General features: G+C 45.8%; 1 protein-coding gene across 3 annotated transcripts in view; it reads right to left on the reverse strand.

Moving 5' to 3' along the window:
• RABEP1 (rabaptin, RAB GTPase binding effector protein 1) overlaps positions 1-23,180 on the reverse strand; it is a 92,803-nt gene that overhangs the window by 23,605 nt on the left and 46,018 nt on the right. For all 3 annotated transcript variants that reach the window (XM_045804891.2, XM_045804893.2, XM_045804894.2), the window contains 5 exons: positions 15,438-15,641; positions 13,598-13,758; positions 10,188-10,307; positions 4,446-4,581; positions 1,099-1,277 (listed from right to left, as the gene is read on the reverse strand). In XM_045804891.2, the coding sequence (XP_045660847.1) occupies positions 1,099-1,277; positions 4,446-4,581; positions 10,188-10,307; positions 13,598-13,758; positions 15,438-15,641 (800 nt within the window). The remainder of the gene's footprint in view (positions 1-1,098; positions 1,278-4,445; positions 4,582-10,187; positions 10,308-13,597; positions 13,759-15,437; positions 15,642-23,180) is intronic.

Here is a 23,180-nt window from a genome sequence, read left to right on the forward strand (position 1 = left end):
TTTACAGGCAACGCCTTAGCACAACGCGGACACGGAGAAAAACCTCAGCAAATGTTAATAAAGGCCCTAAGTGACCAGTTCCAGCATTTCGGCTGTTTTAATGAACAGCAGTACTTCAGAATCTCATCCTTAAGTTGGCTGTGTCTACACAGAAGAGGAATGAGTCATAATTCAAAGACAGAAATTTTAAAAGGATGAAACTTCTAACCACCAAGATCTAACCTAAGTCACACGAGGCAACTTAGACAATTTCACAGTAGCTAGAAGAGCTTCTACGCGGCTACCCTAGGGAGATCCCTGCACCCACACACAACGCGGTGCAGGAGACGAGCATGTCACTGTTTGAAAGGAAGAAACAGAGTGGCAGCCGTCTGGGCGCCGGGACAGGGACAGGGGTTGAGTCCATTACGGTGTGCCCACCCTGGCAGTGAGCAAGAGGGACAGCCTCCGGGGCGGACACGCAGCAGGACAAGGCTGGTGAGCAGAGCAGGTTACCGGATACGTACCCGTACCCACTATGAAACAAACCAACCCGACACCTGCTTAGGACACAGACGCCCGGCCCATGAAGACTTGGGTCTTCACAGGTGCTCGCTCCTGGAAGGGAGGCGGCGGGAGATTCTCCCGCTATCACTTTGTATTTACAACAAGACATTTTTAACCTGAGACGCATTTGCGTATTACTCGTGTAGTTCAGACAGTCTTTCAAAAGGTAATGAGAAAACAGGGTCTCGGGTGAGCAGCGCTCTGGACTCCTGCCCCTGCGGGTCACTCAGCCTCTCCCTACCCGTGCGGTCACCGTCCAATGAGGCTTTGAGGGCAACGCCACAGAAGACGTGAACTGGACAAGCGGGATCCCAGAGCCCCGGGAGGACGGGACAGAGCTGTGGAGAGACGCGTGCGCTGTCCCGTCCTGCCGTCTCCACCGCTCCGTGCTGCACCAGTTCTTCTCCCCGGACAAGGCCATCTCTAAAGGGGAAGAGCTACATCCCCCCAACGCAGCTACTGCGTACTCTGCAGGGGCGCGTCCGTCTGCGGCTCTGCGACGAGCCTGCGCGGGGACACCGGCGGAGCCCGCGCCACAGACCGGCCGCTCACCTGATCCCTCTTCTTCAGCTTCTCCACCTGCCGCAGCTGCTCCGATGTGAGCACCATCTCCATGCGCTGCATGTCCCTCATGAGCAAGCGTTGGGACTCCAGGAACTGGTCGTTGGCCTTCTGCCACGTGTGTTTCAGCTGGTTGTGCTGCTGTCGCTCTTGCTCCAAGAGATGGCACACTGTTTAGGAACCCCAACCAGAAACACTGAATTTCAACGGCAGGCAATTCCCGTAACGTGGGGCCACCGGACCAGGTCTAGCCAACGGTCCGCCCCGCCTGGGCCTCCGCCTCGGACAAGAACCGAGGGGCGACCTGCTGTCCGACACACAGCAGCTGTCCTCACACCTCTCCCTATGCACAGGCTCCCCGAGCGTGCTCCCAGTAACGGCGACACGTGAAGGAAGGATTTCTGTGCTCGGCGCGCGTCAGAAACCCCGGTTACGTGAACGTTTATAGGCTCCTCGCTGCAGGCCTTCGAGCTCAGCATCTCAAGTATGCCTGGGTTCTCCTGCAGGAGGATACAGGACGCAGTATCTCCCCCATTCCTCCGACCAGAAGTCCTTCCTCCACACGGCCACTCACGGAACAAGTGTCCCAGGGAAGACACTTCGGGAGATGCTGCTCTAAAAGCCACAGGTACGCTAACTGCCGCTCAGTGTCTCTAAATACATGCTGACAAGTCTGTTGCCCAGACGTCCTTCCTGAGCCCACGCGGTTCTGACGTCTCAGGACAAGTCAAAGGTTCTCTGTGACGGCGGGTACTGCCGACACCCCCGGCTCGGCCGTCTTGTACTGACCAACGACTGGGTGGCATCACCCAGGAGACAACCCACGCGGGTGACGTGCCTCACCCCACCCACAGCCCCTGCGACAGGGGCCTGCCAGCCCCATCCTGTGCCGGGGGACACAGCCCTCTTCTGCCGCCGGCCTCAGCCCAGCTCTCATGACTCACACAACCGGCAGCTTCCTGCCACCCATCTTCTCTCACTGGCCAACCCTCCACACTGCTGTCAGACAGCACTCCTTAAGTACAAAATTTATACGATCGCTCTCAAGTGTAAAGACCCTCAGAAAAGCCAAACACAAGGCCACATATTGTATAATGCCATTTCTGTACACACAGAGAGGAAACCAGGGTTGCCGGGGGCTGGGAGGAAGGACAGAGAAGGAAGTGACGAGTACTGAGGACAGAACTTCTTTCTGCAGTAAAATTGTTGTGGAATCAGACAGTGATGATGTGCACAGCCCAGTGAGTACAGCAGACTTTGACAGAGTGAGCGTCCTGGCATGTGAATTACTATCTCCATAAGGCTGTTATCTAAGAAAAACATTTATTATTTTTTTAAGATTTTATTTATTTATTTGACAGAGAGAGAGACACAGCGAGAGAGGGAACACAAGCAGGGGGAGCGGCAGAGGGAGAAGCAGGCAGGGAGCTGAGCAGGGAGCCTGACATGGGGCTCCATGCCAGGACCCGGGATCATGACCTGAGCCAAAGGCAGGCGCTTAAAGACTGAGCCACCCAGGCACCCCTATTTCATTTAAGATTTTTTTTTTTTAATTTATTTATTCGACAGAGATAGAGACAGCCAGCGAGAGAGGGAACACAAGCGGGGGGAGTGGGAAAGGAAGAAGCAGGCTCATAGCGGAAGAGCCTGATGTGGGGCTCGATCCCATAACGCCAGGATCACACCCTGAGCCAAAGGCAGACGCTTAACTGCTGTGCCACCCAGGCGCCCCCACCTATTTCATTTTTTTAAAAGATTATTTATTTATTCATGAGAGATGGAGGGCAGAGGGAGAAGCAGGCTCCCCACTGAGCAGGGAGCCCGAAAGAAAAACATTTTAAAAGCGGTCCAGAAGCTCCTTCCTGCCCATCTAATACCATCACAGACCCTCAGCATAAGGTGTCCACAACCTGGCTCTCGTGCGCTCCCCACCCCTGGTGCCCTAACGCTGCTGAACGGATTTCTTCCACTGCGTCACCTTGTTGCACGTGCAAACAGCCTTGAACATCAGGCTCGTCTCTGGCCCCCCGACAAACACCCGCCCGTCTGTCAAGGCCCCCTGCGCACTGCCGCCTCTTGGCGCTCTTGCGAGTTGGCCCCGGGAGAGGCAACAGCATGGACTTGGCTGCGCGGCCGAGTCTCCCAATTCGGCCGTACGTTACACGGCTGCTCAAGTGCACCTTCCTTCCTCTCAGTACTAGTTGTGGTGTGAGTGTTTCCGGATGGAAATTAGCCCCTTACTCATTTTAGTGAGACTTCTCAGACACTTTGCCAGGTATGTTAGGAAGGCTCGGTGGTCTCACGCTATTTCTGGAAGGGCAGGGGCACATCGTTGAAACAGAAATTCCTATTTCTTTTGGACACTCTCAGAGTTTGTGTGTCTTTCTGACGCAGCACCACACCCGAAAAGTGCTTCCTGAAAACCAAAGACCTGCTCAAACTTTGGGTGATTTTCATACATTTTAGGAAATAATTCTGTAGGCTTATAGAATTTCAGCTTTCCACTATTTGGGGGAAAAAAAACCTAATATGCAAGCCTAAATTACTGATGGCAGAGCTCTATTTCCCATGGCACTTGATATCCTTAAAAAGTATTTACTGTAGGACTCCTAAGAGGGTTTCACAAGATTGCCAAAGGAGTCCATGACACGACAAGGTTAAGAACCCCAGGTAAGGGAGGCTCCGTCGGTGAAGCGTCCGCCTTCGGCTCAGGTCATGATCCCGAGGTCCTGGGATCGAGTCCTACACTGGGCTCCCTGCTCAGCGGGGAGTCTGCTTCTCCCTCTGCCTGCCGCTCCCCCCTGCTTGCTCTCTCTCTCTCTCTCTCCCTGACAAATAACTAAAATCTTAAAAAAAAAAAAAAAAAAAAAAAAGCCCCACAAAACTACGTTTTAATGGGGAAAAAATAAGCCTTCTCCCCCAGGCCGGGGAAAAGAGAGTCAACTTGTGTAGAGCTCTGCTAGCAGGCTAGGGCACCCAAAACCGTCCCCTACAAACAGGGACGCTACTGGAGGCCGCCAGAATATACTACCTGCTCTCTGTCCCATTTTCACTCTTCAATAATCTACCTCCATCAAAATGAGTCTGGGGGCAAAAGCAGTTTAAGCAGAACTTCCCAGCCCTCTTGTCTTTCTGTGACGTTATTCCTGGAGTCCTTGAGGAAAGAGGACCGTTATTAATCCACGTATCTTTAGGAGACCTCCTGGTGCGCACTCGAACCGACCGCAGGACTCGAAGTGAGTCACCAATATGTCAGAGTCTAGGATTTGTTATAGTTTTTAATCGGTATCAATTCTACTTAGAAACGGAGACTAAAAATATACGGCATCTATATTTACCTTCATGCAATTCCTTCCGAAGTTTCTCAGCGTCTTCCTGCAAGACGGATTTCTGAGTATTCAGAACAGCTACGTACATCTCCAGGTCGGTCCTGCAAGATTTCTCAGCTTCCAGATAATGATTCAGTTCCTTAACCTGAAACAAAATGCAATTCCACGAAACTAAAACTTACAACAGTTTTTACTTTAGGTATCTTGGTAAGTTCTGGATGGGACTTGAAAATAATTTATACTTACATTTTACATAAAATTTTAAAAAGTTAACCTATAATTTTTTATTACAGAACAAACACATACTTGTTAGAGAAAACTAGGAAAATAACATAATTAATAGTAGGTATTATCCATAACTGTATCGCCAGAGTAAACGCTAACAACTTTGTACCTCGCTTTCCAAAAAGCTAGCTCTCGTTTGCATTCCCAGAGCGACACGTGCTTGGGCTCATTTTGTCACATTCTCAGTAACACTGGGTTGTTGTGGGGGTTTTTAAACAGTAGTTAATTCCCAAAGATAAAAGTAGTGCCACACTCTTGTAAATGTGCTTTTCTTTGATTTCTGGTGAGGTAGTTCCAAATGCCTTAAAATTTATAAAAAGGACCCATTTTCACAGACACATATATTGGAAGGAAAAAAGAGGAAGTCATGATGGAAAAATAACTAGTCTCATACTGTAATAAACACAAACTTCAAGGCAAGTGTGGAATGTTTCTTAAAATCACATCTTTTTAAAAATGCCTTATTTCTTCTTAGCTGTTAATACTCAAATGTTAACAAGACAGTCTAATATCTGAAGTAGTTATAACCAAAATAAAATGCACTCTTGCCCCAGAGAGTGAATATAGACAGCATCACTGGTTTCACCCTGTCTTATATATTATCCGTCCTAAATTCTGGCCATTTATTTACGTCCACTTTTCCAAATGGTTATGTCTAGTTTCACCTGCAAGCTTACTTTCATGCCTTTTAACGTCCTACCTCTTCCAACTTGAAAACGCTGGCTGACCTGTTTTCAGGTGTCTTTACTCTACACCATCGACACAAGACGTTAGTGCTGGCACAGCCCGAAAGGACTGAGGAAGCGACTGCGCTGGAGGCTGCGAGCCACCCGGACAGAGCGCGGGCCGCCCCGAGGCGCGTCCCTGCCACCGCGGACGGCGGGGACTCAGCGCACCATAACGAGAGTCCACGTGGCAGACGTAACATGGTGGTAACTGAACCACTAACTCCAACTCAGGCTACTTCTTAGCATGAATATCCGACTCAATTAATAATCAGTGAACTTCTAACACTGGAAAGCCATTGAGCAGAACTCGGAAAATGGTGGCAGCGTCCGTGCATGTCCTTGAATTCCATCGGCCCTAACAACAAAGCTACTACAATAACGAAACCCAAAACACACGGGCAGCCACGAAAGAACCTGAGTGATAGCTAGAGGGTGGGGTCAACCACGGAAAGCCACCTCTATGGACGTCCATGGTATCGGCATCAACACACGACAAAGTAAAGGGAGGGAATGACGATCCCGAGGGCCCCAAAACTGTCCACTGAGTCTTCAACCCGCCAGTGGCTAAAACCGGAAGCGTTTCGCACATTCCAACAGTGGGAAAATGCAACAAATCTGTATGGTGACACTTACAGTGTGGAGAGGGTGAGGACACATTCCCCTGTCACTCAGGTTCCCCTGATTTCCAGTGAGGCTGAGGATCTTGTCACATTTGTGACGATTCTGGTTTCCTCTTAGGTGAATCGCTTGTTCACATGCTCTACCAGTTTCTCCACTGGGCCATGTGTCCCTCACGGACTAAGCAGCTCTTGGTAACGCTGGATACTAATTGTTCACCAGGTGTATGAGGTAAAGAGGTCTCCCAACAGCCCACAGCTTCTCTGTGCAACCTTTTGTAGCATCTTTTAGTAAGGAAGGTTTATATTCTAATGCAGGCAAATCTGTCACACTTCTCTTTCACAGCATTTTTGTACCTAATTTAGGAAACGTTTTGGGGTGCCTGGGTGGTGCATTCTGTTAAGCGTCCGACTCTTGGTTTCAGCTCAGGTCATGATCTCAGGGTTGTGAGATCGAGCCCCGTGTCTGGCTCATCATGGAGTCTGCTTATCCTCCCCCCCCCGCCCCTCCCCCCACTCATGTTCACGCTTGCTCATGTTCCCTAAAATAAATAATTTTTAAAGTCTTTCTGTACCCCAAATAACACCTCTTTAACACCAATAAGTTTTAAAGATTTACTTTTCACTCTTTTGTTTTTAATTCATTGAAATTAATTTTTGAAAAGTGTGAGGGAGAAAGCTAATTTCACATTATTCCACATTTAAAACTATTTAGGGGCACTTGACTCTTGATTTTGGCTCAGATCATGACCTCAGGGTCCTGGGATCAAGCCCTACATTGGGCTCGGTGCGGAGTCTGCTTGAGATTCTCTCCCTCCCTCTGCCCTCCCGCCCCCCCAAACCCAACTCACGCTTTCTCTCTCCCTTAAAAAAAAAAAAAAAGTGAAACTATTTAAAAAGGCTATTTTTTTTTTTGTTTAAGTAGGCTCCACAGCCAGCATAGAGCCAGACATGGGGCTTGAACTCATGACCCTGAGATCAACACCTGAGATGAGATCAAGAGTTGGACGCTTAACCAACAGAGCCACCCAGGCGCCCCTAAAAACGCTATTTTTTTTTTTTTTTAACAATCCATTCCTTTCCCGCTGATGCGCAATGCCAGCTCTCCTATATGAAATTCCCACACACATCTGGCTCTGTTTCTGGGCTCTTGATTCTGTTCCATTGGTCCACTGTTTGTCCCCAAATCACCTTAATTACAGTAGCTTATTTAAGTCTTAATATCTGGTAGGCAGGGCAAGGCTCCCCACCTTGTCTCCTTCCAAATTTTGCTAGGTACATTTCTGACGCTTTGCTTCTGCGTAGGAATCCTGGGATCTACTCACCAACTTCCTTACTAAACCCTATTGTATGCGGAGTGGGATTCTGAACTCGGATTAATTTGGGGATACGCTACCTTCTCTAGAATACATTATCTTCTCGTTTACGAACACACATGTGCTCGGACCTTCATCATAGTGTATTCCATGATGATCTTACCCATTTCAGTTTAGACATATTCTCAGGCAACATAGAGTCGATTTCAGGGTTTTTTTTTTGGGGGGGGGGGTTGCTTTTTTTTTGTTTTTGCTACTATGAATGGGACTCTTCCCCCATTACATTCTTCACTTGGACAGATTACTGGAGAATATTATTTATGCTGATCTTGTTGGAACAACTTTCTTGAACTGTTGTTGGCTCTGACAATCTGCTGGTACGTTCTCTTGCTTTTCTACACAAACGATCATCAGTTTCACGGTCTCCATTCGGTGCTTACGCCCCATGTCTGCCTCTCATCTTGCTGTGTCATCCAGGACCACAGTCACCCGCACAAAATCACGGCGTGCAGGTCTCCCCGGTGCTCCCGTCATTAATGGTAAGCCTGCTAAACATTCATCGACTATGATGTTTGCTGACGATAAATAGCTCTACGTTACGGGGTGCTTAAATTCATCAAATGCCTTTCAAAATCCAAGACGACTAGCTTACTCTTCTGCCACCTTCTCCTGTGGTAACAGTAATGCATTTTCTGGTGGGTGTGCCCTCCTAAAATTCCTGGGAATACATCTTATTTGGTTATGATGTCCTTTTTTTCTTTTTAAACCACACTGCTGAAAATTTTTGTTTCTGTAGTCCAAAATGAGGTAATCTAGATTTCCTTTCCGTCTACCACCTCTCTGTGATTGTAATGAAAGTATGCAAGTCTCATGAAATGAGCAGCAGGGCTTTCCCTCTGTTCTGTTCTCTAACACAGGTTGTAAGCTGTAAGGATTCTCTCTACCCAGGAGGTCTGGAAAACCTTGCCTGCAAAACCAATGGCGTCTAATGTCTTTTGGGGGAGAGGAGACAGGAGAAAGGATGACTGGATTATAAATTCACTTTCTCTAGTAGTTAACTACTTTCACTCTCCTATTTTGGAGACAATTCTGGCTAATTGTCTTTCTTTAGAACTGTTTTCATGTCATCAAATTTACTGGTGTGACACTGTTCATAGTATGTATTACTTTTAAGTCTCTCCTGATTTGTAGTCTTGTCCCCTTCTCATTTCTAGTGGTTTGTCTTTTTTCCTGATTATTTTTTAAAATATTTTATTTATTTACCTCAGCAGGGGGGGTGTGGAGTGGGGGGCAGAGAAGAGAGAGAACCTCAAGCAGTCTCCATGCCCAGTGCGGAGCCCGATGCAGGGCTCATCCCAGACCCTGCGATCATGACCTGAGCCGAAATCAAGAGTTGGACGTTTAACCAAGTGAACCACCCAGGCGCCCCTCCTGATTAGTCTTAATGGAGGTTTGTCTATCTTACTAGTTTTCCCGTTTTCCCCATTATATTGACATTCTCAGTTTTTCTTTTGCTTTTCTATTTCATTAATTTCTGCTAAGTAAATTATTTCCTTGTATTCATATTGTCTGTGCTACTATTCGCCTTTTTGGATTCTTGAGTAAAATATTCAAATCACTCTAAATATTTTAGAATTCCTTTTTCCGTTTTTTTCATTTCCATTTTATTTTAGCTACCATTTTACTGTAAATAATTTCATAACCTATGGTCAGAGATTTGAGTTTACATAACAATTCTTCAAAAATTTTTGGCACCTCCTTTGTGACAGTATGAAAAGCAGAATGAACCTAAAACGAACAGTTACTTTGCCCCATGCACTATCCTAAGTGTTTTACAGGTGTGGACTCACAACCCTATTAGTGGCCTTGTGAGGAGGGTACGATGATCCCCATGTTACAGCTGAGGAAAGCAAAGCACAGTCAGATGAAGTAAGCTGCTCGAGGCCCCCCCGCCAGTAGCGGCTGAGCTCCCGACTGCTATGTTGTGCTACCACAGAAGATGTGGTCTCTCTGTGGATCTGTTATGTCTAAGCTGGTAATCAGACTGCTCGAAACCCCTACATCCCTGCTAACAGTTTTCTCTGCTTATACTATCACTTGCTGAAGATCGGTTTCAATCTCCTAGTAGAACTGGGCACGTTAATTTCCCCTTGTAATTGTCCCTTTTAGTTCACATATTTCAAGGTACATACAGTGCATTCGATCACGACTGTCACATCCTACTGATGAATTATCAGATGGGGTCCCTCTATCTCTATTCTTTTTCCCCTTACATCCTAAATGTCTCATATTACAATTACTATATCAATTTTCTTTTGGTTAGAATTTGGATGGCATATCTTTAAATATCCCTTTATTTTCAGTCTTGTAGTTTTATTTTAGGTGTATCTATTTTAGGCAATATAAATTTAGATTTTTTTAAAAAATCCCATCTTATCTTAGCAGGTGATTATCAGTTTACAGTTATTAGGATCATGGACACATTCCCCCTTTCTATAGTCCTCAAACTCCAACAGCTCATTTTCCTTGATAAGAAAACCAATGAGATCGGGTCTCATTTTGACACGAACGCGAAAACTAACTTTGTTAACAAAGCAGCAAGTGCACCACTGTTGTGATTATTTACGATATCCATCAGGACAAAAATCACCTCCAAGCATTCTTTTTCTCTGCATTTTAAAGAAAGCAAGATTTTTAAGACACACAGTCTAAATTCCAGTTTTTACCCCCTCCGTGACTCTAACTTTGCTCATAGCACGAGGTCAGGGTCCCAGGTTAAAGGAACGGGCTACAGTGTCTCACAACCTTTGAGGCCTCCAGCTCTTTGACCTTGTCTTCCGCCTCTGTCAGTTTGTCTTTCAGAGCCGCGATTTCCTTCTCCATGGGCATCACGACAGACCGAAGCTTTTCAGCATCCTCTTGAGCCTACGGTTAAAGAGAATTAAATGCTACGGCTTACTGGTTCACCGCTTTTCTAAGAAACGCTGACTCACACACTGCTGGACTCGGTACAACAAGCAACCCAACAGGTGCTGTATCAGCACTCGTTAAACTGAACGGCGCCGGACTTTCAGCTGCCGCACAACTCTAACCTCAAGTCGTCATCACGGTTTCCCCCGATATTCCACTTAGAAACTGCAGTAGGAGAATGGATTCCCTATGACAAACCTGACTTCTTAAATCCCTTAACTGGAAAAGACCGTATATATATAAAAGGAAACACACGTCATACTTTCGTTTTCATAATTCTAGTCACTAAATTCATGAAACCGTAATTTCTTATGGAACGGTGGGATGAAAGGATGGATTCGTTTTCAAACATCAACAAACAGAACAATGTGTTTTCTAAAATTTTAGAAAATTATGTTGCTATAAAGCAGCTGCCATCTCAGTTATTTTAAGGAATCGTTCACATACTTTACTTTTGATATCTAAATGAGACAAACCCAAAGAATGACCCCTAAAACTATCATATTGTTTTCTTTCATTCTCAAAATCATACATTAAAAAGGAAATAATATCCATAAATCAGTAAACTGGTGAGAAACTTGGTTTTCATTCTATATATACATTGCATACATGATACGTATTACCTATGTATACGTGTGTAATATGCGTGTACGTAATGTATGCGTGTATATGTGTGTGTGTGTATATATTTACATACACACAGAAACAAAGGTAGACTTAAAAAGTTAGCATTTTCCTTTCTAGTGAAAATGAACATTAACCTTATTCACTAAATTTAAAAGAGCTCAAGTTTATCCTTAAGTGTTCACGATAGGGAAAATATCATATACGCCCAAATATGCGTGGAAATTTTCCTCAAAAAACATCTCTCTCAGAAAAAGAGGGACTCGCTTTGTTTTCCAGTCCTTAAAGAGTCATTTCATCATTTATTTTATTTTTAACTAAGTCCTGTTTGGAAAAGACATATGAGCTTAAAATATCCAGAGTCAAGGCTAATTTGGGATACTTACAGAGACCTGCTGATGAAAATCGGCAGGAAGAAAAGGAGGGAAGAGGCGAAGAAGTTAACACAGACTGAGCTGCTAACTGATGTACCGATGACCCCACGAGGGCTGCGTATCACTATAATCAAAGCTCGTAAGGATGACCTTTTTAAATGGCAGCAGGAAAACTCATTAAGGAGGGCGCGTGTGACAAGCGCCGGGCGAGTGCACGGAAGCACGGAGTCACTGTACCACTCACCCGACACTAAGAGAACACTGCGTGTGGACCATACTGGGATTACAACTTTTTAAAAATTTGGGAAGAAAACAAAACAACAATAACAAAAAAGAAAGTGTCATCCAGATATAAGGGTTTTATGGAGTAACAGCTGACCCTAGTGACTTTTCCTTCCTTTCCTCTGCTTTATCGCCGAGGCCACAGCTTCAGGGTGGTATTGAACAGAAGACAGAAAAGCTAGCATTCTTCCGCGTTCTGTCTTCCGGGCAAACAGCTTTCAAGAATTTCGTATCAATTAAGATATTTATTATCGGTTCATTTCTGATAAACAAGGAAATAAGGAAATTGCCTTCCTTTATGAATTTTCTTAGAACTGTTTTTATGGCTGGGTGTTGCATTTTATTAAACACCTTTTTGGATTTTTTTTTTTAAAGATTTTATTTATTTATTCGACAGAGATAGAGACAGCCAGTGAGAGAGGGAACACAAGCAGGGGGAGTGGGAGAGGAAGAAATAGGCTCATAGCGGAAGAGCCTGATGTGGGGCTCGATCCCATAACGCCGGGATCACGCCCTGAGCCGAAGGCAGACGCTTAACCGCTGTGCCACCCAGGAACCCCTGGATTTTTTTTTTTTTTTTAACAACAACAAGGATTTTAAAAACTGTCACAGTCAAGAGGAGCCCAAAGAGACACACGGCATCACGCAATGTGGTTTTGTACAGGAGATCTCAGAACAGTAAAAAGGACATTAGGTGAAAACTAATGAAGTCTGAATAAAAAGCCTGGACCGGAGTCAGTAACAATGAATCAACGCTGGTTTATTAGTTGTGACGAATATATCACACTAACAACAGATACTAATAACAGGGGAAACCAGGAGTGGGGTATATGGGACTCTCTATATCTTCACACTGTTTCTGTAAATCAAAAACCGTTCTAAAAAATAAAGTTTATTTTAAAAAATAAGTTTTAAGACTGACAAGAAGTGGCAGGTTGTGAAAATCATGGATGTGAATGTGTCAGAAGAATGAAAACAACAACGATCTCCTGTTAAGACGTGGGCTACAACTCCCAGGGACAGCGGAGGGGACGGCGGCCTGCTGTGGACCACACGGTCACACGACTCAGCGACTCTAGCAACATCAGGACACTGTCCGGTCCTCATGGAGATGCTGAGTCACAGCCTCGTCCTGGAACAAGACGGAGCGGAAAAAACTATTCTTCGTGTTTAAAGCTTCTATTTGGGGTGCTGGGTTCTCAGATGATTTTTATGTTATTATAAAAACCAAATAACCTTCTAAATACACGGAAGTAGTCCTTGTATGGACCAAGGGTTAGGAACCAAAGAAGATGATTACTCCGAAAACATCAAATCCGTTATTATTTTACAGAATATGTGACTTAAAATAGATGAACGTACCTACATTAGTAAAGGAAAAGTTCATGTAATTACACTGGCCACAAAGCTTTTCAATTGTTCTCCCTGATGCAATACTGGCCTTCTAATCAGTTCCAGCATCCGCGGTCATGTACTCGGCGTGGCACGCGGCACATGCATCACACCGGAGCCACAGGACGTTAAGACAGAAAATCAACCTCTGTTGTCACGCTCTGGTCTGGACACACCCCCACTCACGGAGTAGACACTCCTGCAGGTAGGGTCCTCGCTAAACAAGCCTCCTGCCCTCAGGAAGCTCCCACTCCAGCACGGACAGAAAGGCCGCGAACAGTGAGCATGAGAAGCAGGGGAACTCTGTGCGTGCGACAGACAAGGAGAAGCAAGCGCAGGGTAAGGCGCCAGCAGAGCTGTGGCAGGTGCGGGGGGGAGGCGGTCGGTCAAACATGTGAGGACGGGGAGGGAGTTCGCCACACGGGGGTCAGGTCATGTCGTGCTGCATTCTGGTGCGCGTCCACACAACCCCCAACAGAACACAGAAAGGTCCGCTGTCGCCGCAGTAAGGTCAGCGGAAGCATCCTGTGTTCGGATGCGAACACTCCTACAGACGAGTATTTTCCTACATACCTTTTTCATTTCATTTTCTAAGTTCTCCTCCTCTTGGCCTTCGGACAGCCTCCGCCTCAAGTCCGCTATCTCCCTGTCTGCAGACTCACGGTACTGCGCCCACTGGCTTCGCTCCTGCTCCAGCCTGAGGTGCAGCTGGTGCTCGTAGTCGCGGACGGTCTCTAAGAACAGAGCGGAGAGTACGGTCTGAGTGCTCTGAGGACGCGCGTCCTGGCGCACCGGAATGTTAAGAGGCTTGCATAAAGAGCTCATGCCTAACTTACGTAAAACAACAACGAAAACTAAAGTAAGATTTCTGGTTCTTACTACGTGTAGCTCCGCTAAGAGCTTTAAACCGTCCCTGCTCTTCACGACAGGCGCGTGCCGAACGTCGTCTTACAGACGACGAAAGCTCAGCAAAGGTTCAACACTGGCCAGTGGCGGAGAGCAGCAGGGCCGGCATGCAGAGCTGGGCCGACCTCTGCCAGACCTCGGCTCGCACACGCTACGCTCCGGCTCCTGATACAAACAGGACTGTCACCCCCATCCAAAGACCTGAACGTGGGAGAAAAGGGATATGCACCTGGAATAGCTTACTGTCACCCAGACTTCTAAACTGAGACCATTTCTATACAGTCTTTATTAAATAGCCTTATCTTTAATATAACCTTAAAGCATTATGGGGTAAACACTGTTGGTTACCCACTCCCACCTCTTCCTCCTTCCTGACAAAATTCTGTTTAAGAAGTTAGTGGCCCAATTTAAAAACTAGATTTTCCAGCTGCCTTTGTAGTTATGGGTAACCACACAGCTCAGTAAATGGGAGGGTACACACTGGAGACTTCTAGAAAATGTTTGCTTCTCTGTGGTGACTGAAGGAGCAGCAGCCACTTTTCAGCCGTAAGGAGAATGGTGTTGAAAACCATGCGCTAAAGGATGGAGAACCAGAAGGACCGAAGGAACTGGGACATTGGTACCATCATGGAGGCCGTACGTGGCCCAGAGTCCCCACCCCCCAGCCTCCTGCTTCTGTGGCAAGAACGGACTCCCACGTGGGTGAGCTACGAGTGTCGGCTGCCGTGAGGCTTACAGTCATCCCGAGGGGAGCTAGCGTCCCCCGCCTTCTTTCAGAGCACTGGGCAGAAGTGACACGTAGGCCAAGACGGGGGAGAAAGTCACCACTGTTTCACATTCATAATATGAATGACACGAATTCAGGAACCCAAAGCTTCAGGGGCAACTTCCTTCGTTTCATTATGGTCTGGCCAGAAACACAGGCGGCCACGGAGCACTGGCGCCGACAGCAGACAGGCTAAACGGGGACTCTGCCTTTAGTCCAGCATCAGAGGCCGGCAGCCCATCAAGCCTGTTTATTCGCGCCCGTGCCTTTCTACCTCGGAGACTGCAGGGAAGAGTCACAGCAAAACCCAAACTTTCCCTGAAAATGTAAAATTTTGGCCACGCTGGACTGGATGGGCGGTAAGGAAGTGTAAGTAGTGACTTGACCCCGAGTGGGAGGCCTCTCTAGCCCCGCACACCCCCCGCATCCACACTGCTGGCTTCTCTGATGCGCCCAGCCTCGTTCCTACAGAAGAGCCGACCCTGCCTGCTGCAAAGCTGGGGTGAACGCGGCCCTCGCTCAGCGCCCGGCACATGCTCACGGTGAGCCTCCAATACCAAAGCCAGGACAGAGGCAGACGGCGGGCCCTCATTTCAGAGACAACACTGCACCCTAATGACAGTCACACATAAAGCCACAGATAAGCTCAGGACGCAGTCTAAGACCCTCTGAGAACGTCGTCCACCATCAGCAGCAGCGCTCAGGAAATCACGGCACAGATGGAGCATTCTCGGTCTTTACCTTTCATCACAGCCTGAAGCGAGGCAACCTCTTCCCTCCACTGTCTTTTCACTTCATCGATTGCTTCCTGCTTGGTGTTCTCAGAGACGGTGGCAATGGCCTTGATGTTCTCCACCTCCGCCTGGGCTTCCCACAGCTGTGTCCGCAGCTGCCCCAGGTCGTCCTGGGCCGCCTGCAACACTGCATTCTGCCTCTTCAGATCCTCTGGGGAGAGAGTCAAAGCCTTTCCGTTAATGAAGGGTTCGTGACATCGGGCTGACATCCCAAGGAAGAAATAAAGCATTATGTTTATGATGTTAACACTCTAATGAAGAAATTAACCATTAAATTTTAAAATGTTAACTTAGAAAATGGAGAATTTTTAAAAAGATTTATTTTAGAGAGAGTGCGCACACACGAGTGGGGGGAGGGGCAGAGGGAGAAGCAGACGCCCCGCTGAGCGCAGAGCCCGACTGCACTCGGGGCTTGATCCCAGGACCTGGGGATCATGACCTGAGCCAAAACCAAGAGCCAGACGTTCAACTGACCAAGCTGCCCAGGGGCCCCCAAAGTGAAATTAATAAAGATAAAATTGAAGGTATGCACGGTATCACAAATCCATTACTTATTAATTATCCAACCAGATAGTGATTAAGGCCATAGTTTTAAAGCTAAATAGAGACTCTTTCACCCACTGGCTAATGAACTTATTTAACCTCTCTGGCCTCAGTTTCCACATCTACAAAATGGGGATGAAAAACACCCATCTAGAAGGCTGCTTTAATGATAAAACAATTTACCGAAAATGTTTATTAGTACAACACTTGCACAAAGTAAACGTTCAAGAAACGGTTAACGGAGGAGAAAAGAAAGCCAGAGCACGACACGGCAGCTGGACAAGATCAAGGATTTCTTAAAGCAGGATGAATCTTCCCCACATCCCTTTGGCACCTCTTAAATATTGTTCCTCCGACGTGCCCCTGCAGGACTGAAGCCCGTGTGTTTGGCCAAACAGACTCTCCCACCGCGGGAACCTGCCAACAGTATGTTCCCCAGACACTTACCGACAGTCAACATTCTCCACTTTCCAAAACCCTTGCTAACGTCATAGGGAGAAGCTGGGAACAGCTGTAATCTGAATTCCCCCACCAGTAGTGAGGCTGAGTATCTTTTTACACGGTGATCAATGCCCGTGTCTCTTCTTTGGTGAGAGCCTTTACTGGGGTTTCTAATGAACCGTCTTCCCTCTGATCGGGAAGAGTATTTTACATATACTGAATACTGACTCTACTTTCTTAGAAAACTCTCCCAGTCGGCTGCGGTTTGTCTCTTAACTCTTCCGTATCTTTCACCATCTAAGTTATGAGACATTTACGCAGAAGGGCCGTTCATCCTTCTGCAAAGTCATCGATTTCCTTTACAGACTAACTAAGCTGACCGGCCAGGACAGCAGCCTGACTTAGGACCTAACTCTGTTACCGGCCGCCACATGACATGGAGGGATCACGCAGCCCTCAAGCCGCGACAGCGGCAACGCTTCTCGGCATCGATTTCTAAGTACTTGAAAAAATCAAATAGATAATAGTAAAGAACTCTGAAACGCTGTGAGGACATTCATCATGATCAAACACTCAGTAATTAGGTTTGGCAGTCTGAGTCACAGAGGAAACACTAGTCGTGCTAATTTTAAGTCGCTCGATCTCTACTCCCTCAACACCTGCTTCACGTTGCTTTGCCATTGCGATTAAAACTTTTGGGGGGTGCCTCCGTCGGTGAAGCGTCTGGCTCTTGGTTTCGGCTCAGGTCATGATCTCAGGGTGGAGGAAGAGAGCCCCACAGGCCCCGGGCTCAGTGGGGAGTCTGCTGGAGATTCTCACCCCCGGCCCCAAATAAATAAATAAATCTTTTTAAAAAACCATTCTGAAACACTCGCCAGAGACAGGGGTAAGAACGTTAACTGCAGAAAGTAATGACCTATCTGGAAGGAAAGACGGACATGTAGGAAGCACTGGTGGGTGTGTGACCCCAAAAGTGACCCCAAAGCCACAGACAGAAAGCTGTGTGCATCAGCTCCACGTTCTGAGTGTTTTATAAAATGTAAGGTAAGAGAAAAAGCCTTGTCTTTGGAATACCCTGTTCATTTCTGAGAAGTACGATTCTGCCAAGGCTTGGGTCTACACACTCACACCCGCTCAAGCTCGTTGTCCCTCCTCCTCTTTATTCACCGGAAAGTACCCAGTGCTAAATACACACCATCCCATTGTCACCGTGAACAAAAACTGCAAATACAAACCTAAATGCTAGTTTGCGGCATGTTTCCACAGAGTTAAAGGCAGTACAGAGAGCCTGCAGGAAGACGAGGTCCAATTTTGTTCCTGGCTTACTTGATGTGTATTTAGGTAAGAGCTATATTACACACTACATATTTCTTATTTATATTTAAATGACGTAACAAACAGAAGGTAAAAGTTAGAAAGACCTACATTTTCCGTACCAAAACATTTCAAAGCTGCTTGCCAATGGTCCCAGTTATTATTAAAGAAGAGTTATTATCCACTTTGGTTTTGGATATGTAATGATCAAGGTTTTCAAACATACTCTGAAACGGAGAATCTAGCACGATAATCTTTCATGTACCCATCACCGAGATGCACCAAGATTTGGCCACATTTATTTCAACCATCCTTTTTCTAAGAAGTATGTTAAAAATAAGCCCCAGAAACAATGTAACATCACGTAACACACCACACATGTCTCTCTAAAAACGTATCTCCTTACACAAACACGGTGCGACTACTGCACCTGACGGGTTTGATGTAAACTAATACCCAAGCTGCAGTAAAATTTCTCCAATTACCACAAAAACGTCTTTTGGAAAATGTGTTTGAATTAGGACCCAAACAAGACGCTTCATTTGTTTATACTAAGCCTTAACAGAATACTTCAAACACAGAGACAAACATATAGAAATCTGTAATGGACACTTACTACCTATCACCTAGTTTCATCATTGGGTTTTTGGGCTTTTTTTTTTTTTAAGATTTTATTTTTAAGTCATCTCTACACCCAACATGGGGCTCGAACTCACGACCCTGAGATCAAGGGCCTCACACTCCACTGGCTGAGCCAGCTGGTGCCCAAGCTTCATCAATTTTTAGTATTACTGTTACATCTGCTTCAATTTCTTTTTAAGAAATAAAACATTACAGGGGCGCCTGGGTGGCTCAGTCGTTAAGCTTCTGCCTTCGGCTCAGGGCGTGATCCCAGAGTCCTAGGATGGAGCCCTGCATCGGGCTCCTCTGCTGGGAGCCTGCATCTTCCTCTCCCACTCCCCCTGCTTGTGTTCCCTCTCTCGCTGGCTGTCTGTCAAATAAATAAATAAAATCTTTGAAAAAAAAAGAAAACATTACAAACGCCCCATCTCCCTCAGAAGTAACAACTATCGGGAACTTGGAGGTCTCCTGACCACACATGTTTTACACCTTAATGCTCTCCTAGCCTGGGACCCTTCTGCAATCACCTCTATCCGTCAACACTGCTTCTGAGATTCGACCTCGTGCGTTAACTGCAATACCGCGGCACCGATCACCGGCTATCACCTTAGTGGGCATGCAGGTGTGGAGCAGGAGTCTAGCTCTCCTATACAGATGTTCCCATGTTATAATGCCATCTACGTCGTATATCAAATTTCTGCTTATGTGAGGACCCGAGGATGGAAGATCTGGTCTCTAACAATGCCCCACTCTCATGCCAGTACTATACCGTCTAGCCCAGCCCAGCAGTACTTGTGCTATTTTGTCTACTCCTGCACTCACAGAAAGTTCGTCACAGTTTAATAAAAACACCACAGTGGTTCTGAATGAAGTGGGGACACCTCCCCTACCAGATTCATAAGTTATTATAAGCCTCACGTACCCACTACCCAGCTCCAGCAATCACAGACCTAGGGGCAGTCTTGCCCCGTCCCTCCATGTGCACTCCACAACACACTCTTACAAGCCTCAGACATTTTTTTTAAACTAACGAACTTAATTTTTTTAGAGCAATGTCAGGCTCACGGCAAAACCGTGCGTGAAGTATGGAGTTCCTGTACATTCCCTGCCCCGCCCCCACACACGCTCCCCTAGTGTCCACATCCGTCTCCACAGCAGTACATCTGTGATCAACGCTGAGCCTACCATGACACATTATCAAAGTCCACAGTCCACATGAGGATAACGTATAATGACCTGGGTCCACCACTGTGAATCCTACAGAGGACTTCCACTGCCTAAAAATCCTCTCTGCTCTAGTCATTCCTCCTTCCCTCCTAAGCCCCGGCAATCACTCACTGTTTTACTGTCTCCGCAGTTTTGCCTTTTGCGGATGTCCTATATTAGAATTCTACAGGAGGGAGTCTTTGGGTGGCTCCGTTCTTTTTTATGCTGAGTACTCTACTGTCTGGATGTACCAGCCTCTCTGTTCACCTACTAAAGGGCGTCCTGATTGCTTTCGAGTCTGGGTGACTGTTAATAAAGTTGCCACGCACATCCACGCGCAGGTTTCGCAGGGACGGTTTTCAGTTCACTCAGGTACATACAAAGGAGGAAACTGCTGAATCGGATGAGCTAAGAGTACGCTCAGTTTTGTAAGCATTTCCAATTCCCAGCAGCAATGAAAGAACGTTCGAACCACTCCACGTTAGCAACATTTGGTGCGGTCAGTGTTTCAGATGTGGGCCATTGCAACAGACGTGGAGTGGTATCCCACTGTTTTAATATAGTCACAAACTTATGCAACCATTACCACAATCAATTCTGGAACATTTTAATCCCCCCAGAAGGAAAGCCAGTGCTCTTTGCCTCCCAACTCTCTAGCTCCCCAGCATCAAGCAACAACTCATCAACCTTCCACCCCACTGACCGTCTACCTACTCCGGATATGTCATAGCAACGTACTCATACGTGACCCTCTGTGACTGGCTTGTCACTTAGCACGACGGCTCCAAAGTCCACCCCTGCTACGGCGTTTCAAGCGGGAGTAATAAAACAGAGTGTCCGTCCGTCAGGGGACATGCAGGCTGTTCCCCACATTTCGGCTATTATCAATAATGCTGCTACACATTTTCTCTTCTCTTGTGCATACACCAAGGAGTGAAATCCTGGGTCAAGTGCTAACTCTACGTTTAACCATTTTAAGAACTGAAAGACTACTTTCCAAATCTTTGGACCACGTAACAGTCCTGCCAGTAGTGCGTGAGAGTACCTCTTTCTCCACAGCCTATTGTTAACAGACTTCTTGATACAGGATCCTAGTGGGTGTGAAGTGGCATCTCACTGTAATTCTGATCTGTGTTTCTCTGATAGCTAATGACACGGAACATCGTAATCATGTGCTCACTTGTGCTTCTTCTTTGGAGAAATGTCTATTCAGACCTGTTGACCATTCTCAGCTGAGTTGTCTCTGTACTACTTAGGTTGTAAGAGTTCCTGATATATAGAGATAAAAATCCCTTATCTGATACAATATTTGCAAAAATGTCTTCCATTCAGTGGGCTATCTTTTCATTTCCTTGGTAGTGTCCTTGGAAACACAAAAAAAAAACATTTAATTTTGATGAAGTCCACTCTGTCTACTTCTTCACTGGTTGCTTCTGCTTGTAACATCCTAAGACGTCACTGCCTAATTCCAAGGTCTCAATTCCAAGATTTATCCCTAGGTTTTCTTCTAAGAGTTTTATGCTCTATCGTTTAAACCTCTGTCCTTGACACACTCCAGGTGAATCAGCGTAGATGCTGGGGCCCCAACGTCATTCTTATACACATGGATATCCAGATGTCTCAGCACAATGTGTTGAAAGGATGGTTCTTTCCCAGTTGAATTATTCTGGCATCTTGTAGAAAATCAATTGACCATCCGTATAAGAAGGTTAACTTCGGGATTCTAAACTCTACTCCAAGGGACTCCTACCTACACTTAGGCCAACACCACGCTGTCCTGATCATGGCTGCTCTGTAGTAAGCTTTGAAATCAGGATATGCAAGTCCTCCCACCTTTGTTCTGTTTTCCAAGGATGTTTTAGCTATTCTGGATCCCTAACACTGTCGAATAAATTTTAGGATCAGCTTGTCCACGTCTACAAAAAGGCAACTGAGACGAAGAAAGACACTGCATTAAATCTGTACGTCAGTCCGGAGGTATTGTCAATATTAAATCTTCTGATATATGAACACAGGATGTTTTTCCAATTATTTAGATAATTTTAAGTTTTTTCAATACCCTTTTTAAAGTTTTCAAAGTACAAGCTTTACAATTATTTTGTTAAATTTCTTCCTAAATATATCATTAATTTTGATGCTACTATAAATTGTTTCCTTAGTTCCATTCTCAGATTATTCATTGCAATTGTACAGAAACACAACTGGTTTGAACCCACAGGTCAATTAATCTTTGACAAAGCAGGAAAGAACGTATCTAATGGGAAAAAGAATACCTCTTCAACAAATGGTGTTGGAAAAAACTGGACAGTGACATGCAGAAGAATGAAACTGGACCACTTTCTTACACCGTACACAAAAATAAATTTAAAAAAATGGACCAAAGACCTAAATGTGAGACCTGAAACCATAAACATCATAGAGGAGAACACAGGCAGGAACTTCTTTGACATTGGCTGTAGCAAATTCTTTCTAGATATATATTCTGAGGCAAGGGAAAACAAAAGCAAAAATAAACTACTGGGACTACATCAAACTAAAAAGCTTCTGCACAGTGAAGGAAACAACAAAACTTAAAAGGCAACCTACAGAATGGGAGAGGATATTTGCAACTGACATATCTAATAAAGGATTAGTACCTCAAATCTATAAAGAATTTGCATAACTCAACACCCAAAATATGAACAATCTAATTAATAAATGGGCAGAAGACACGAATAGACATTTTTCCAAAGACATACAGATGGCCAACAGACACATGAAAAGATGCTCAACATCACTGATCAGGGAAATGCAAAGCAAAACTACAATGAGATATCACCTCACAACCTGTGAGAATGGCTAAAATCAGGGGCGCCTGGGTGGCACAGTTGTTAAGCATCTGCCTTCGGCTCAGGGCGTGATCCCAGCGTTCTGGGATCGAGCCCCACATCAGGCTCCTCTGCTAAGAGCCTGCTTCTTCCTCTCCCATTCCCCCTGCTTGTGTTCCCTCTCTCGCTGGCTGTCTCTGTCAAATAAATAAATAAAATCTTAAAAAAAAAAAAAAAAAAGAGGGGCGCCTGGGTGGCATCTGCCTTCGGCTCAGGGCGTGACCCTGGCGTTGTGGGATCGAGCCCCACATCAGGCTCCTCTGCTATGAGCCTGCTTCTTCCTCTCCCACTCCCCCTGCTTGTGTTCCCCCTCTCGCTGGCTGTCTCTATCTCTGTCAAATAAATAAAATCGTAAAAAAAAAAAAAAAAAAAAAGAATGGCTAAAATCAAAAATACAAGAAACAATGGGTATTGGCAAGAATGTGGATAAAGGGGAACCCACTTGCACTGTTGGTGGGAAAGCACACTGGTGCAGCCACTCTGGAAACGTTAAAAATAGAACTACCCTATGATCTAGCAATTGCACTAGTAGGTATTTACTCAAAGAATACAAAAATACTAATTCGAAGGGATACATGCACCCCAATGTATATAGCAGCATTATCTACAATAGCCAAATTATGGAAACAGCCCAAGTGTCTACTGACTGAAGAATGGGGAGAGAAGATGTGGGGTGTGGTTGTGTGTGTACAATGGAA

This window comes from Ursus americanus, chromosome 14, assembly GCF_024610735.1.
Source record: "Ursus americanus isolate L20-20 chromosome 14, mUrsAme1.1.p, whole genome shotgun sequence".
Lineage (NCBI taxonomy): Eukaryota > Metazoa > Chordata > Mammalia > Carnivora > Ursidae > Ursus > Ursus americanus.